This window comes from Gymnodraco acuticeps, unplaced genomic scaffold (genome assembly GCF_902827175.1).
Source record: "Gymnodraco acuticeps unplaced genomic scaffold, fGymAcu1.1, whole genome shotgun sequence".
Lineage (NCBI taxonomy): Eukaryota > Metazoa > Chordata > Actinopteri > Perciformes > Bathydraconidae > Gymnodraco > Gymnodraco acuticeps.
Genome location: NW_022990346.1, coordinates 1,525,305 through 1,541,084, shown reverse-complemented (window position 1 = coordinate 1,541,084; position 15,780 = coordinate 1,525,305). Strand labels below are relative to the sequence as shown.

General features: G+C 40.1%; 1 protein-coding gene across 1 annotated transcript in view; it reads left to right on the top strand.

Annotated features, from left to right (window-relative positions):
• Positions 1–15,780, top strand: part of LOC117551023 (guanine nucleotide-binding protein G(i) subunit alpha-2) — a 58,433-nt gene that overhangs the window by 25,646 nt on the left and 17,007 nt on the right. Inside the window, exon 2 of the mRNA XM_034223677.1 lies at positions 13,262–13,304. Coding sequence (XP_034079568.1) covers positions 13,262–13,304 — 43 coding nt within the window. The remainder of the gene's footprint in view (positions 1–13,261; positions 13,305–15,780) is intronic.

Sequence of the window (15,780 nt, the reverse complement as noted above, 5' to 3'; positions counted from 1 at the left end):
GACATGGATAAGATTGCCATTGTGCGCTCCCTGTTTTATTCAGCATATGTAATATATATGGAAAGTCCACCGTATCATAGCAATGCCACTTGAATTGAAGCTAGAAACAACTTTTGTTTGGCCTTTTTGCCAAATAATGGTTAATACAGTTCAATTATCAAAACAGTTGTCGATTAACTAATAAGTAATCGACGTATCATTGCAGCTTTACTCTGATTTACCTCCAGGTTTTGACCTTGAATACGGTAATGCATTGAAGGACTTATAAGAAACTTCTGCTTTTACTGTCTGGCCTTATTTCATGTTTTCATCAGATGTCTATACCACGCCTTTTCCTCATCTCATTGCTTAATTGGTGATGCACCGATCCATAATTCATTGAAACCTTTTCCTCCATCCTTCTGTCTATGTGCCCGGACATGTGATTGTGGAAGTGCATGTCTAAGTACAAAGGTTAGTGCAGGAGGCTGGTAATGGAAACATGTATAATGCATCAGCAGTGCATTTCTAGTCGCCCATGATGCAACAGACGCCTCCAGTTAGAGACCACCACACTCTTTCACCTTAATATTGCCAGTAAGTAGTGAGAAAGTGAGGACAAATGTGTCCTGCTGTACTGTACCTAGGGTCAGTATAACAGTGTTTTCATCAACTGGATATTCTAACAATCCTGAGCCTGGTTCATGTATCACTGGGAGGCTGCTGTGGCTGCTAATGAGACTTTGTTTCTCTGCTTTAAGTAAGACTGCTCAAAGATAATTGTGTAGAGAGGCTCCTCTGGGTGTAGTGTGACTGGAGTGGCTTGCTTGTTGACACAAAGTATAATGAATATACATCACTGTAGTCTATTCATCTTCTTTTATACAAACATCCATAGTTTTCTGTTTATGTGCATCGAAATCCTAGACATAAAACATAACTGTTGATACACTTTGAATTCAGGTTTGTTTTTCTCAGGGTGTCGCTAAGAGAGGGAGACACTGAATTATGGGGGCCAAGAGCTGGGAAAAGAGTGTGAAATATGCCAGCTATGAAAGATATTCCTCAGAGCTGCTGCTCAGCTGTTTGCAGGGCTGAGTTAGTGGCCTTGATCTTATCATGTGTTGAGGGAGCTTGCCGCTCTGGATAACTATGAGGTATTTTATTTGTCTCAATTCTGATCCAAACGATTAGCACATTTTTGTAATTTCAACGTGACCAAACATTTTCACATTTGTTTATGTTCTCCCAGAGCAACCTTTTAAAAAGAGATTAACACCAAGTTAGAATCTCTTTAGCATTAAATATAGACGTGCAAAGCGCTGAACACACACAGAGTGTTTACAAAAAAGAGTCAGGAATGTGACGCAAAATAAAGGAAATGAGACCGAACCTTAATGACGTAAAAAGCACAGGAAGTCGTGTTTAGAAACAGTCTAAGGCGTCTTTCTGAGCAGTGAACAAAGCTGTGTCCTGCTTAATTCTTCGAAATACATGTTTTAGCCTAATTGTTGTTCAGTACAGCACATTGAATATCTGTATGAGATATTAAATTGATGTCTGACTTTTGTTCTGGACCATGGTGCTGCTTAAGGGGGGGGGGGTGCATGTGTGTTTGTTTATGCAATAGGATCAAGTAAGGATAAAGGATGCCTGGACAAAGAACCATGGCTTCCAACAGATTTATTTATTAATAACAGATTTATTTATTAATAATTTACCAGTTTATTATTTTCCGAGTTATTGTTCTAAGGAATGTGAATATTTCTTAAATATTTGTTGGCACAGATATCTATTATTGATATAAGGGGTGTCACAATATCAGATTTTCACTCAATGGTAATTTTGGCAAAGATTATTCACAGTAACAATATTATCGCGATATCTATAGACCATTGGAAATAAAGCAACATCTGTCAAATAGCTTTGGCTCTCTTTTTGGGTAAATCCATCACTCGATTATTTTTGGGTGTAAGTACACAAGGACAACCATTACATTCAGTTTTCTTCAGAGGACATGTTAGTAGTAGTGTTGGTGTAAATCCATCCTTTATTGGGAACCATGCTTGAGTATCTGCTTTACAGAAGCACCATGGGCTAAGTAGCCTGCTTCAGATGTCACGCCACATTACAAAAGAGCTCACTGGGCTGCAGACGTTCAGCGCCCCTGTACCCGATGCTCCTTCATCCCAGCAAACCGTTCGAAAATCGCCATCAATTATGAATTATTTCCATCCGTTGGGCTGCGATTACGGCCCGTGGCACTGCAGCGGGGCTGTGAGCTGCTCCTGCTCTCAGCTTCGTCAAATAATTTCACTGCTGCCATTCAGAGTCGATGAAATGAGGCAGGAGAGGAACTTGGGCCAAATCCAAGAAATAAATGAGAGGGGGAGCGACCTCACCTATTTCTTTTATTCGTCATCAGTCAATTTAAAGAGCATAAAAATCGACCCAGTCAGATTTGAGCTTCCCTGTTAAGTGAGTGTTTTTCTGAATTGGATTGTTATACACACATCTACTCCTGGCTGTGGTAGATTTCAAGCTGTCTCCATCATGGGCATTCACAGGCAATGACCTGGCAGTTGATTTGGCACCCTCACTCTCATGTCCCATCAGGGTCTCTGCAGTAGGGCTGCTCAATTAATCATATTTTCATCGTAATTACGATTTTGGCTTGCCACGATTATGAAAACAACATAATCGAAATAAAACGATTATTTATTTTTATTTAGAATTTTTTTTTGGTTTTTCAGTTGAATTATACTTTAAGTTCAGGGTAATCAACTGTTAAAAACTTACTGTTCAAATGTTTCTTTTCAATAAATGGATGTTTTCAAAGTAAATGGGTAATCGTTTTTAATAATCGTGATATCAATTATTGACCCAAATAATCGAGATTATGATTTTTGCCATAATCGAGCAGCCCTACTCTGCAGACCAACTCTGTCTTCTACTCCTTTCCCTGCTCTGTTGATCCTCTCTGCTGTCTGCTACAATGAATGGTTTTCTGTCCCACTCTTCTCAGTCTCCCATCAGCCTCTTTGCTTTTCTTGACCCCCTATGGCTTTGTCCTACCTCTGTTTTCCAACCTCCAAAGAGCACTTCACCTTCACATTGATAGAACCTCTGAAAGCCGGTGGGTTAGAGATATTACCTGCTCTACATCCCATTTGCCATCTGATATGCTTGTGTGTCTGTGTGCTCACTTGCATGCTGCATGTGTAAAAAGGCCTTTAAGGGAGAAACTGTTGCCAGGGGAGTTGAGTATGATGCTTTTTGACGGATAGATCAGTGAAAAGGGCACGATGTGAACGTGCCTTAAAGGGTGAAAACCAACCATGGGTATGTTTTACTCTGTAAATAAATGTCATGTTTTTCTACTGCTTCTTTGTAAGTAAACCTGAGGACGGCTGTCACTATGTTACGATGATCCTCACATCATAAGCTTATCGTGCTATAAAAAACATTACAGGATTTTTGCCATAAAAGCTGAATAACCGTAATAACGAAATGGTATTCTCTTTATTTTTGACCATAAGAAAGTAGAAAGGCAGTTAGAGGCTTGTCGTAATGTGTGTCCTGAGGTGTGGAAGTGAGATCACCAGCAGGGAAGAGTTGGCTATCAGCTGCTGTTCCCTTTTTGATCTTCTTCTCTGTTTTTGCTCTCCATATCCCACCATGGGAGCAAGAAGACGGGACATTTTGTTCCCGATGTCCCAGTAACCTGTCAAACATATTACCCCTTACACGTTTAAGAGTGACAGAAACCTGAGTACCTGTGAGCCTCATAATTGACTTTTCACACGTTTCAACATGATCGTGATCGATTCAACAACATGCTACATTGTTATTACCCCCTCTTTTATTTGCAGTTCCTCCCTCAGAAGCCCTCAATGTTTCTGGGACGGATGAAGGATGCCTGTGCAGCATCCTTAGCGTTAGACAAATATGGCTAACCTCTATATGCTTATTTGATAGGCTTATGGCCTGAAATCTGATTTAAGAAACAGTATGATACAGACTGGAACAACATAACATTTGTAGCACCTTTGACACTTTCTCACTTAATTGACTTCACATTGGATTATTAATATTTTATCAATGATTCCCCATCTCTGACTAATATAAAGGCTGTATTTTTGTTTCATCTTTACACCATCTAATTGCTCTGGAGGTGTGTCTTCAATGCGGTCCTCTTCTGATCTGATCACCTTTACAGGAGATTAACCACACCCCGCCTAAAGCTCCATTGATTCCTTTGTGTCCTTTTTACAGTCCCACAAGAAATGCCAGACCCCTTTATTTCTCATGCCTCTAATTGGTGATGTTACTCATCAATTGATTGTATCCATTATCTGAGCCTTGCTGATGGCAGGGGTTTTCCACACAAAGTAACACATGTTCTCTGAAACTCACCAATGCAGCTCTTCGTCTAACTCACCGCATAATTATGGCTGCTTTTCCATCAAAGTAAGACGCACAGCTTTAATGGTTATCAATACATTATTGATTGTCTCTGTGGCTGCAGACTTGTTGAGATCATTTGCAGAAATGTCATTTAAATGTGTCTTTCTACACTCTCTTACATCCAGTCAATCTACATAGAAGAAGTAGATCCTCTAGCCTCTGATCCCTCTCCTCTTTGGCAGCAGTTGTCACATTGCTGTCCAGACTTGTTCTCTGCCCGGGGCACGGTAGCCATCTGTCGGATGAAACCACATTTCTCCGTCCCTGTCTTTCAAAACGGACAGATATGCCCGACTGTGTGTGCACATTTTTTTTTTTGCGTTCTCGAGTGTACACACGTTTATGCAAGCTGCTTCCATTTCCTCCTTGATTGGATCTGAGAATAGGAAGTGGGACATGTGTCTCTCCGAGGGCCTCTGGTCTCCAGTCTGCACATTTTCTCAACGCGTAGCTGAGAAGAACAGGCGGCGTCGGGTCGCCTTACGGCTGGTGTGTAGGCGGCCGAGGACATTGGGAGGACCCCTTTAAGAAATGATGGAAATTTGAATGGATTACATTATAGAATAAATAGAGAGTGAAGCCTAAGGGAGATTTGGAGATGGAGAAGTGATGAGGCAGTGTTTTTGCGTAAGAGACGTGTGTCATTATGGTGAGGCTGAATTGTCTTACTGGATTCCTCTGTAGTGTGAAATTGCCCCCTCAGCATTTATTATTTTATTTGTTTTTATCCCCTTTTTTCTACGTCTGTTTCCTTCTCCTTACTGCCTTCATTTATTTAGTAACTAATCTTGGCATCATCACCCGCTGCCTCATCACTTTCCCCTGTATGCTTAGTTTAATGTTTAATTGGGAGATTGTGTGAATTCAGGCATCTCATTGTTTAGTTTTTTAAGTCGTAGTGAGTCACAGGGTGGTGAGATTGAGAAGAGAATACGTGAAGTCTGAAATCCGAGAGAAGTCTAACACTGTCTTTATCAGTACACGAAGGAAGCAGGAGAAATAACATTTAAGGGATCTTAAAAGCGTTAGGTCCCATTTCTCTAAGTGCATATTGATTTCAAGCCTCATAACATCCAATATTTGCCTCTAATGTCTCCAGATTCCAGCTTCAAAGCCAGTGCATGTTTGGTAACCATTGGTCAGCCCGTCACTAAAGGGTCAGGTATTGATTTATTCAACAGATTTGCTCTGAAGTGTGGACAGGAAGGACCCGAGGGCCAGACCATTATAGATTTAGTGGACTTCAAAGAAATATCCTTGTGCTCTTTCCAATGTGTTATTCAACTTTCTCTTTGTTTTACCTAACTGTCTCTAAATTCACAGTGGCAGAATAAGAATCAGTTAAATAATTGTCTCATTAAAGAGAGCAGCATTAATTTTTCACTCACACAACCAACCAACTACTGCGTAATGTGGTCAAATATCATTAACACCTACAGTATGCAGTTTAATGCAATGCAGTACTATCGCCCTTTAGTAATACTGACTTTGTGCGACGTTTAATGTTCAATTGGATTATATTTTATCCCAATTATGTGTGGGTTATTACGCCCCTACTCTGTTTTAAAGTCTACATTTAAATGAAAAACGCATCTTTGTACATTATATTGGTGTCTACACGTTCTTCAGTTGAATTTAATTTACATTAAAATGTGTCTTTCATAATACACATGATCATTTAAATGATCTTTCTCTAATCCAAACGCCTTTTCTCACATTGATCCCAATTGTCCTAATAAGAAATGGGGCTTCGATGGTACATTACTTAAAGTTTTGTATTGCCCGAAAGCAATTTCATGAGGAATTCAGGGGTACTTCTGGCACTTTAACAAAATCATGGTGTGTTTAGGATTTCACTCTTACTAACTCTTACTAATCAACTTCATGCTCTAAAACGTGTCTAAACTCATGTCACAGTTGAACTAGGGGTGGGCGATATGATGATATATATCGTCGAGACGATATTAGGTCTCCACGATATGCCTTTTCAGAGATATCATATCTATCGTGATAGTGCACCAGGGTAGGATTTTCACGGCGGCCATGACGGCCGGTCTGGCCGTGAAGCCCCGAAAAATAATTGTACGTCCTACGGCCACCATGGCCTGCGTGCCCCTGATACTGTTAAAATATCGAAGTTGCTTTAAAAGCATTAGAACAGTGGTTTCTGAAATGCGTTATGCTGCGTTCACAACGGACGCAATGCGAATATTCTCACCCTAACCGCTGGAGTTTCACCGCGGCTGTCAGCTCTGTTTACTCCTGCCATTCAAACAGGACGCGCTGTAAATACTGTGGTGGAAACTAACTACGACAAAATGAACCTATTTTACCGTGATTTAATTGTAATACACGTTTCAAAATGATGCCAAAGTAACTAAATATTGATAACGGTTAGTCAAAACCAAGCTGTCTAGTCAGGATTCAGACAGTATTGCACTTCATTTATTGTCTTGGTTGATTCTGTTGGCTTATATTTTATTTGATCAATAAGGTATTTATATTGTTTTTCTCCTTTGAAACAGATGTTCAGTTATGTTAAAGTCTTTGATTGCACTTCAAGTCTAAAGTTTACATTTTAATTGTTTGGCATTGACTTTTCCTCATTGATGTTTTATGTTCTACTTAGTTATGTTTTACTCTCCTTTTCATGTTTATTGATGTTACATCACTGCTAGTGCTACCTAAAACAGAAAGTGCATTTTTATACTGAGAAACTGTGCCTCGAATATTTTATTTTATTTAGCAAAAGAGTGCACTTTACTTGGTGAAGAAACCAGTGTTAACGTTTGTTGTGTAGGGTGTAGGCCTACCTACTTGAACACTGAGGAAGCTATATCAACATTCCTGTTGAATTGTTCATTCAGTGATTCATTGCAGAATTAAAACTAGCTTGAAATGGTATTTTGGTCTGTTACTCCTTTTTATTTTAGTTTTTGTTACCTTGTAGGTGGTTGTACTGTTAAGTAACTTGAAAAATAACCATAATAACCGACATGAAAAAATATCGTCTATCGTGATACTGTTTGAAAAATATCGTGATATTATATTTTTCAATATCGCCCACCCCTAAGTTGAACATATGTTCTTATCCTCAGTGTGAGATTGAACTTCTTCAGTCATGTACCCTCGAGCCATTTCTCTTGCTAGGAGCTATACTGTGTGTGTGTGTGTGTGTGTGTGTGTGTGTGTGTGTGTGTGTGTGTGTGTGTGTGTGTGTGTGTGTGTGTGTGTGTGTGTGTGTGTGTGTGTGTGTGTGTGTGTGTGTGTGTGTGTGTGTGTGTGTGTGTGTGTGTGTGTGTGTGTGTGTGTGTGTGTGTGTGTGTGTGTGTGTGTGTGTGTGTGTGTGTGTGTGTGTGTGTGTGTGTGTGTGTGTGTGTGTGTGTGTGTGTGTGTGTGTGTGTGTGTGTGTGTGTGTGTGTGTGTGTGTGTGTGTGTGTGTGTGTGTGTGTGTGTGTGTGTGTGTGTGGTGTGTGTGTGTGTGTGTGTGTGTGTGTGTGTGTGTGTGTGTGTGTGTGTGTGTGTGTGTGTGTGTGTGTGTGTGTGTGTGTGTGTGTGTGTGTGTGTGTGTGTGTGTGTGTGTGTGTGTGTGTGTGTGTGTGTGTGTGTGTGTGTGTGTGTGTGTGTGTGTGTGTGTTGGCTAAAGCGCTGATTGGTAGGGTCCAGGCCTAAACATCAACAGCGTGCTCTGTTCTGATCTAGCAGGGGTTCACACTGCTGCCTTTGTGTGGTCGCAGGCCCACCAGGATGGGTCACATTAGCACAAAACTCATGCACATTTATTCACACACAGAGTAAAACACCATAGGAGAAAGACCTTTAAAACAGTTAGCATGTTATGAGGCTGTGGCTGCTGGATGCTGCAACACATGGCATGGCACTGCAGGATGAAGACATAGGTTGATCATTTACAGCTGTTGATCCTCAGTCTTGACACAGAACAAAGGTGCTACCTTTCGTTCTATCCTCCTTTTATGTTCGCACTTGTCAGTTTATTGCGCTTCACTGAATAACGAAACTAGAGAGATGGTTCAGGCATGCCAGGATTCCTCACAGAAGAGCTGTCTGGCACACTTCTTCTTCCTGTCAAGTTTCATCCCTGGTCAGAGTCAATAAAGGCTTTGTCATTTCTTTACTCGGATCCTTTTTCTGCAAAAGAAAACTCAAATTCATTTTTAGGACATATTTCTGACATTCAAACAGAACAAATTAGTTTAAAGCCTTCAGCAAAGCTTTTTGATCTCCAGATAGTGATGATCCTTAATGCTGATGGCTTCTGCTTATTTTAAAGTTCATGACACCTAAATACCAAATGAAGTCTATCTGTATGATGAAGTACATACAGAGGGCATTGGAGAAAGTTCAGCAAACAGTGAATTGAAACACTGCGGCCCTCTGTGTCTATAATACTGTAATCACTGTCAGGACAAGAGAAACAATATATTTTTTCTTTAGAAAAGCCTTTGAGCGCCTTTTTATGCTCTTCTTTCAATTAGAAACTTGTATTCAATATGCTTTATTGGCATTAACTTAACAAAAATACATCCAGTTCTGTTATAGCCGGTGCTATTGCAAGGAGCTGCCTTTCCTTGTTGAGACACGACCTATAATCCCTCACAGGACACTGAACCACTTTATTTTCAGAAACAAACACATTACTTTGAGTTGACAAGAGGGATTTTTGGGGGATCTTGTGGTTCTACATTTCGTGATCTCTGGACCTACAGATATGCTGAATAATTATGCAACAGCTGGACCCCTGTTAATCCTGCATGCTCCCTCCCACAGGTTCCCCTGCCACCTATAATGGTGTTTGATCTGTCTGTCTGCCAGTCACTTTATTACTTAAAAAGATTTTCCTTTAGACTTGCTGGGAGATGAAAGATTCCCTTCTGCTTTCTCCTAGTACTACATATTTTCATGCTAGCAACCCTTCTTCCCAAACACGGGCAGACAGAAGAAATGTAAGAATGGAAACACTCACATTCATCCTCCTTTTTTCTATTTTCTATAACTTTTGCAATCCTATTCAAATAAAATTGCAGACTGAACTGGCAGCACTGAATTTTTCCCCCCTCTGCCTTTTTCTCTCCTAATTTACTACCATGAGTCAAAGACAACCACAACTGGCCGACATGTTGCCCAGTTGCTAGGCAGTGGGCACTATTTATTTTCCTGCGAGCTGCTTTAGTGTGTTTTTCAGTTCATCCTCATGTCAGTTCAGTTTGTTTTTAAAAGCAAAGGTCAGTCAGGTTATATTTAGTACAGGTTGAAGCTTTAGTTTTGAAGTGGTTTTTTAAATTATACTGTTTGTGAGGAAAGAACGTAGAATCAAAGGGAATACTTTGTTGGTTTGTTCACACTGTGATATGTTGTTCAAGCAGCTGCAGTCTTGAGCCTCCTCAGTCCAAATGAAGCTATGCTCATATGTAGCATTAGCCACAGATCAGGCTAATTGTGTTGTGTAATAGTGACAGTATCAGTGGTATCAGTCTGTCGTCAGGCCGTTGGTTTTTGCCAAAGCTTTCCCCCACAGAACCACCTGCAACATTGCTCATTGCCCCGATCTAGTGACAGCCCAGCCTTTTATCCCTCAGCAATCCCAGCTGGCCTACCAAGTGTGTGAGTTTCATTCAATTCATCTACCAGTGAAACGGAAGTTAGAGCATCTTAAGCTTCTGAACTGTGAAATATTCTCCACTCAAATTGAACATTCAAGCAATGTACTGTAACAAGAATGAAATGTGGGCTGATTTAGAATTTAGCATGATTGGTTTGTAGTAGCCTACGTGTGCGATATTTTGTTGGTGCACAATATGAGCTGGGATGTGATTTCAAAACGATTAAAAAGGCTTTTTCTTTCCCTCTCCACTTTATTTAAGTAGATTGTATTCAGTCCTGTAGAAATTCTGCAAACTGTTTTATTAAAGTACAAGTGCTTGTTCAGTTGCTGGCAGCCTTTCACTGCCAGCTGGCAGCTGCAATATTCAAGTGAAACAGTGCAGTGCAGGACACCATTTGCCTGCATATGCATGGGAATTGGGGTCTTTCAAGTACTCATAATATGGATTTCTGTAGCAGAAGTTTATTGTTCTTTTATTAATCCTTTTTTGGGTGGAAAATACTGTAAAACCTCACTTTATTCTCCAATTTGTTGTTCCTAAAGTAATTTTTTTTTTTGAGGATTCTGTCACGTGTGTGTGAAACAGAAAGGGTATCTAGCAGTAGATCCAATAAACTAAACCTATTCCACATGCACAGGCTTGATAACTGGAAATATACAAAGTGTGTGTGTGTGTGTGGTACAGTAAGGTGAGCTGCTACCTATTTGTTTATCAAAGCAGCAGAGGCACCGCCTCTATCGACTGTAAGCAGCTTCAGTTTCACTGGACCAACTCCAAAGAGTATGTTTACTTCTTTCAGGAGAGTGTGCGCATGTGTGTGTTCCTGTGTGTGTGTGTGTGCCTGTATGTGTGTGGCTTAAGAGAAATGCATGGTAGCTTGTCCCTGGTCAGGTCTAGAAAGTGTGTTTTGGTAGTTTTGGCTACAGACTCACATATTTTCAACTGTGCAACAGAGGCTGCAAGGTCAAACTCTCCTGTGTTTTGCACAATTATTTAAAGAAATCACTAATGCTTATCCCTTCGTTGTTGTATGAAGGATACAGTTAAACAGCGTTGGTGTGTGGATGCTCAATTGAAGGAGACGTTTTGATGGTCTTTTGGCTTGAAAGCAATATTGTGGCTTGAATCCAACAAAAGCTTGTCGGTTATGCTACATTTTCAATCTGAATTCTGACAAAAATGACTTTATTAATATGAAAGCACACTTCCCATTTCCATTGAATAAGTCTCCATCATAGTTATTTCCCATTTTCTTCAGCATCGAATATGTTTACAGTTTTTAACTCAAGGTACTCCGTGAGCAAGAGAGCATTCCTTCTGCTCAACAATATGGTCCACAGCCTGTACAGCAGATGGATGAGAGCTTCATTGCAATAACATTTGTAAAATTGCCTGGTGGGAGGAAAGGGGACTTTAAAACCAGGAGGTGGATGTAAGATGGAGAATGTCACACAACAGAAAATCCCTTTCACACAGACCATGGAGGCTAACATCCTTTTGGTTTTGATACATTTGGTCAGCCTAGGTTCACTCTAATAAATGTGATACCCAACCGTCTAAAAGGTGTGCATTTTATTTCAAGGCAAAGTGCACATTCTACAGTCTGAGCTCATATAGCATGGAGCTGTAGGAGCTGACAGCTGTCTGGGAAGCTATCTTAGCCCATTCCTACCCAGAGGCTTTGCTTTGCTGTGTGTGCGTGCGTGCCGCATGCTGTGTAGTATTTTAAGGGTCATCCCAGAAAGACTTCACCCCAGGCGAGTACGAATGGAGAGTGCACTGACAGGCACCCCTGGGTGTGTATATGTGAGTGTGTGTGTGTGTAGTGTTGGATTCCTTGTGGCAGATGAGCTCTCTCTGGTCACTTCAGGCTATTAGAATAAACACAGCAGTGGATAAGAAAAACCCATATCCTGTCAGTGCCAGACATTTCCATTAAAATGTTCACCACGATAAAGTGACCTGTCTTAATATGGAAAGGAGGGAATATGAAAGGTGGATTGTGTCCCTTTAGAGCAGTGTTTCTCAAACTTTTTCATACCAAGGACCACTTAACCAATAAAAAAACACTCGCGGACCACCTAACTCCACAAATATCCAAAAACACATCGTTTTTTGCAAATCGCCTTAAAATTGTACAAACAAGTGGCAACATGTGTGATGAAGGTGTTTATCTGGGCTATATCATGCAATCGAAAGTGAAACTTAAGCTTGCTCCATTGCGGAGATATTCCCGCGAGAGTGCGGAAAACTTTAATTAATTAATTAATTTCAAATGTGAAATGTTACCAATATACTCACGGACCACTAGGGGGCGCTCACGGACCACCAGTGGTCCGCGGACCACACTTTGAGAAGTACTGCTTTAGAGGTTCAGAGAGGTCGGGATGTTGGATTAATTTAAGCCCTGTGTTTCACCATTTGAGTCAGACTACAGATAGAAGTGAGTTTCAGAGTCCCTGTAGGTCAGGGGTGTCCAAACGTATTTCTACGAGGGCCACATACAGAAAAATATACGAAGGGCTTGGCCGCTCACTAGAGGTGAGGTTTGCCTTATCAGTTAAGTTATAAGTTAGCAAAATCAATCAAATGTAGGTCAATTATGCTTGATCCTTGAAAAAAACTGCTTACATCTCATCTCTCCATACGGTTTAATTAATTTGGTTGGCTGTTCATTCCTTAAAATGAAAGCCTTAGATTGCTTATAATAAGAGGAAATAGGAAGGGTCTATTTCAAACTTGTTATGTAAATAAGTTATTGGGCTTTTTTCTTATCAACTTAGATTTGATAGAAAATGTTTTTCTTTTTTTATTAACACATGAATACTGTGTAATATATTTGTACATGTATATTTAAGAAGTACAATATAAAACAAGCACAAGGCTCATTTGTGGGCCAGATTTCATTGTACTTTTTGAATTTGCTGAGGGCCAATTCAAAATGGCCTGCGGGCCGCATTTGGCCCCCGGGGCGTAATTTGGACACCCCTGCTGTAGGTGTACAGTAAGAGAAAACAGGAGGCAAGTCCAGGATGAAACTGAGTTCTGCTGCTGAAGGCAAGACTGGGAGGCGAAGGGAAGGGAGTGAGACGAGGGTCCAGATGTGAGGCGGCCTCGCTGGCTGCCTGTTTACATTTCTCAGCTAACGGGAGTGTATTTTTAACCTCTGCTTGTTTTTGTTCTCTCTGCAGGTGCTGGAGAGTCGGGGAAGAGCACCATTGTGAAGCAGATGAAGTGAGTAACTGCTCATTGTTTTGCTTGTCCTCCCATATTCTCAGACAAATTAATGTATGGTTTAACAGCACAATTACATGCATTTGGCATATTTACACAAAGGTGGATTTACAACACTTATTTAAGGATCAGTATGTTCTGTAAAGCTGTTAGAATAATTAGAGCAGCATATTCATTTGTTGATGTTAAAGAAAGTGGGAAGAAGAAGTATCACCTTACAACCAAATGTGCTGGCTTAAAATCTAAGCCCTGTTTCTTTTCTACGTGGCGGTTTGTAGAAGATAATACCATGTTCTCGGTGGCCCCCATGTTCCAATGAATCATGTTTTTAATTTCCACTTTAAAAAAAAACCTGAATAGAAACGAAAATTGAAAAAAAAGAAAATATACATAAATGTTAATAGGTTTCCCCGACAGCCATCTTCTGAATGATTAAAAGGCACCCTTTGACATCAAAATCCTAAAAGTCGCATAACAAAAGTGGATGTAAGCACTTTGTGTTTTTCATTTGCTGATGGTTTTGTGGTAAAACGGTGTGCTTGATGTGACTCTCATGCGATCCTAGTATACAACTTGATGCACCACGTTCTGACCACATACAGCCACATACAGCCTAGGTTAGATAAGACACTTTTTTTGCTGTGATAGTACAAGAGAAAAGTTAATGTGATTCGTAATCAAGAATAATCGTCTTGTGTTTCATTGTAATACCCCATGTCAGAGATAAAATCTGGGTTATTAAAACCAAGCAAAATTGTCAAGTCAGGCAGAAGCGTTTAATTATTGGCATGCAATTGTTGTTTCACTGAACATCAAGAGAAATACCAGAGAAAGTCTGAAGGAAGCAGAATGCATTAGTCCATAAGTGTCTTCCAGTGTAGTTTCTAATATATCACACACACACACACACACACACACACACACACACACACACACACACACACACACACACACACACACACACACACACACACACACACACACACACCAGGTTTATCTTCTTCTGCTCTACAGCTCATGTTATATGCAGGGATGTGCCTCCTTCGATAAATGCAATCTTCTGAATGCTGAAATGGTGAGAGCTGCTTTGGGTTTGGCACAGTTAGCATGGCATTCTTGGTTTAGAGCTAACAGGCTTGAAATAGGCCATTAACCCACATTGCACCTTGCATAATTTTTAACCAGCGTCATGGAGGAGAGAAACATTTGTTAAGTGATTAATCAAATCTAGCGGGGAGTCCAGTCACTGCGCAGAATACAGATATCTGTATGTGTTCTGCACTCTCTATACGTGGACCACATCAGGTACCAAAGTACATCTAATTATTCCAGTCTAAATGCTTCCAGTCAGTTTTGCGTGTGCACAATCTAGACGTAGTCTGGTGAAGAAAGTCCACCATTGTTGTTGCTGCACTGATTGTTATCTGACAAGGCTTTGGTAAGCATTTGCTAAGGATAACATTTTAGTCGGGTTGTACAAAAGATGAATAACAGTGCTCTATGACACTGAAGCATCAGCATGGACACTTCTTCACCATATGTTCTTCCACTCAATGGACTGTCTGTCAGAATATGGACCCTGGAATTGCATGCTGGTATATACCAAGATAGGCTTCAGAATACATTTAAGGCAAGACATAGAACATACATTTGCTTTATTATGGCTCATTTTATTTCACATTTTTAATGCTACAGTAAAAGGACACAACATTTTAGAGTGAGTCATGTTGATTTCTCCTGCTTTCATCTGTAGGGTTAAACTAGGTCTTAAAGGATGTTTTTAAAACCGAAAGACCAGGGGATACTATAGCCTAATAGCCTCACAAAGTGAAGAAGAAGTGAGCTACTTAAAACTTATGTTGGGAGAAAGTTTGGGAGAAAGTGAGTCAAGTTATTATGTAAAACACGTCACTTGATTTTCTGATTGTTCCTGCTTTTAGGCACAGGGTTTAACGGATCTGAAAGGCTGTTTTTAAAGGCGGTAAGACCGTTATAACCTTGCATATGTGAAGGTAAAGTGAGTAACTTGAAACTTTCTGAGGGAAATCCATAATTCTCAAAGTTTCAAACGTGTTAATTGAAGAAAAAGCTTGATATGTTCAAACTAACATGACATGTCTCAAAGATATGTGAAAAGACTTGAGCAAAAAGGAAGACACACATTAGTTGTATGTGTCTTTATAGCCTAAGCTTTTATTTCTGTGTGATGAAGCACAAATGAAAGGCTGGGGTCATGTTCGAGGATCACTCTTGTCAGTCTCTCTTAAAATGCATGTGCACAACACAAATACCAATATCTCTAATTATCAAAGTTATTTCTCTTTATACATTTTTTGATCTTTAATGTTTGTAATCCTCTCACTGAGATCACGTTAAACCCACTAACTGTATATTGACTTGTTTCACATGTTGACTCGCCATAGCATGAAAAATACATGAATAACATTATTGATGCATACACTAAACCAGGGCTGTT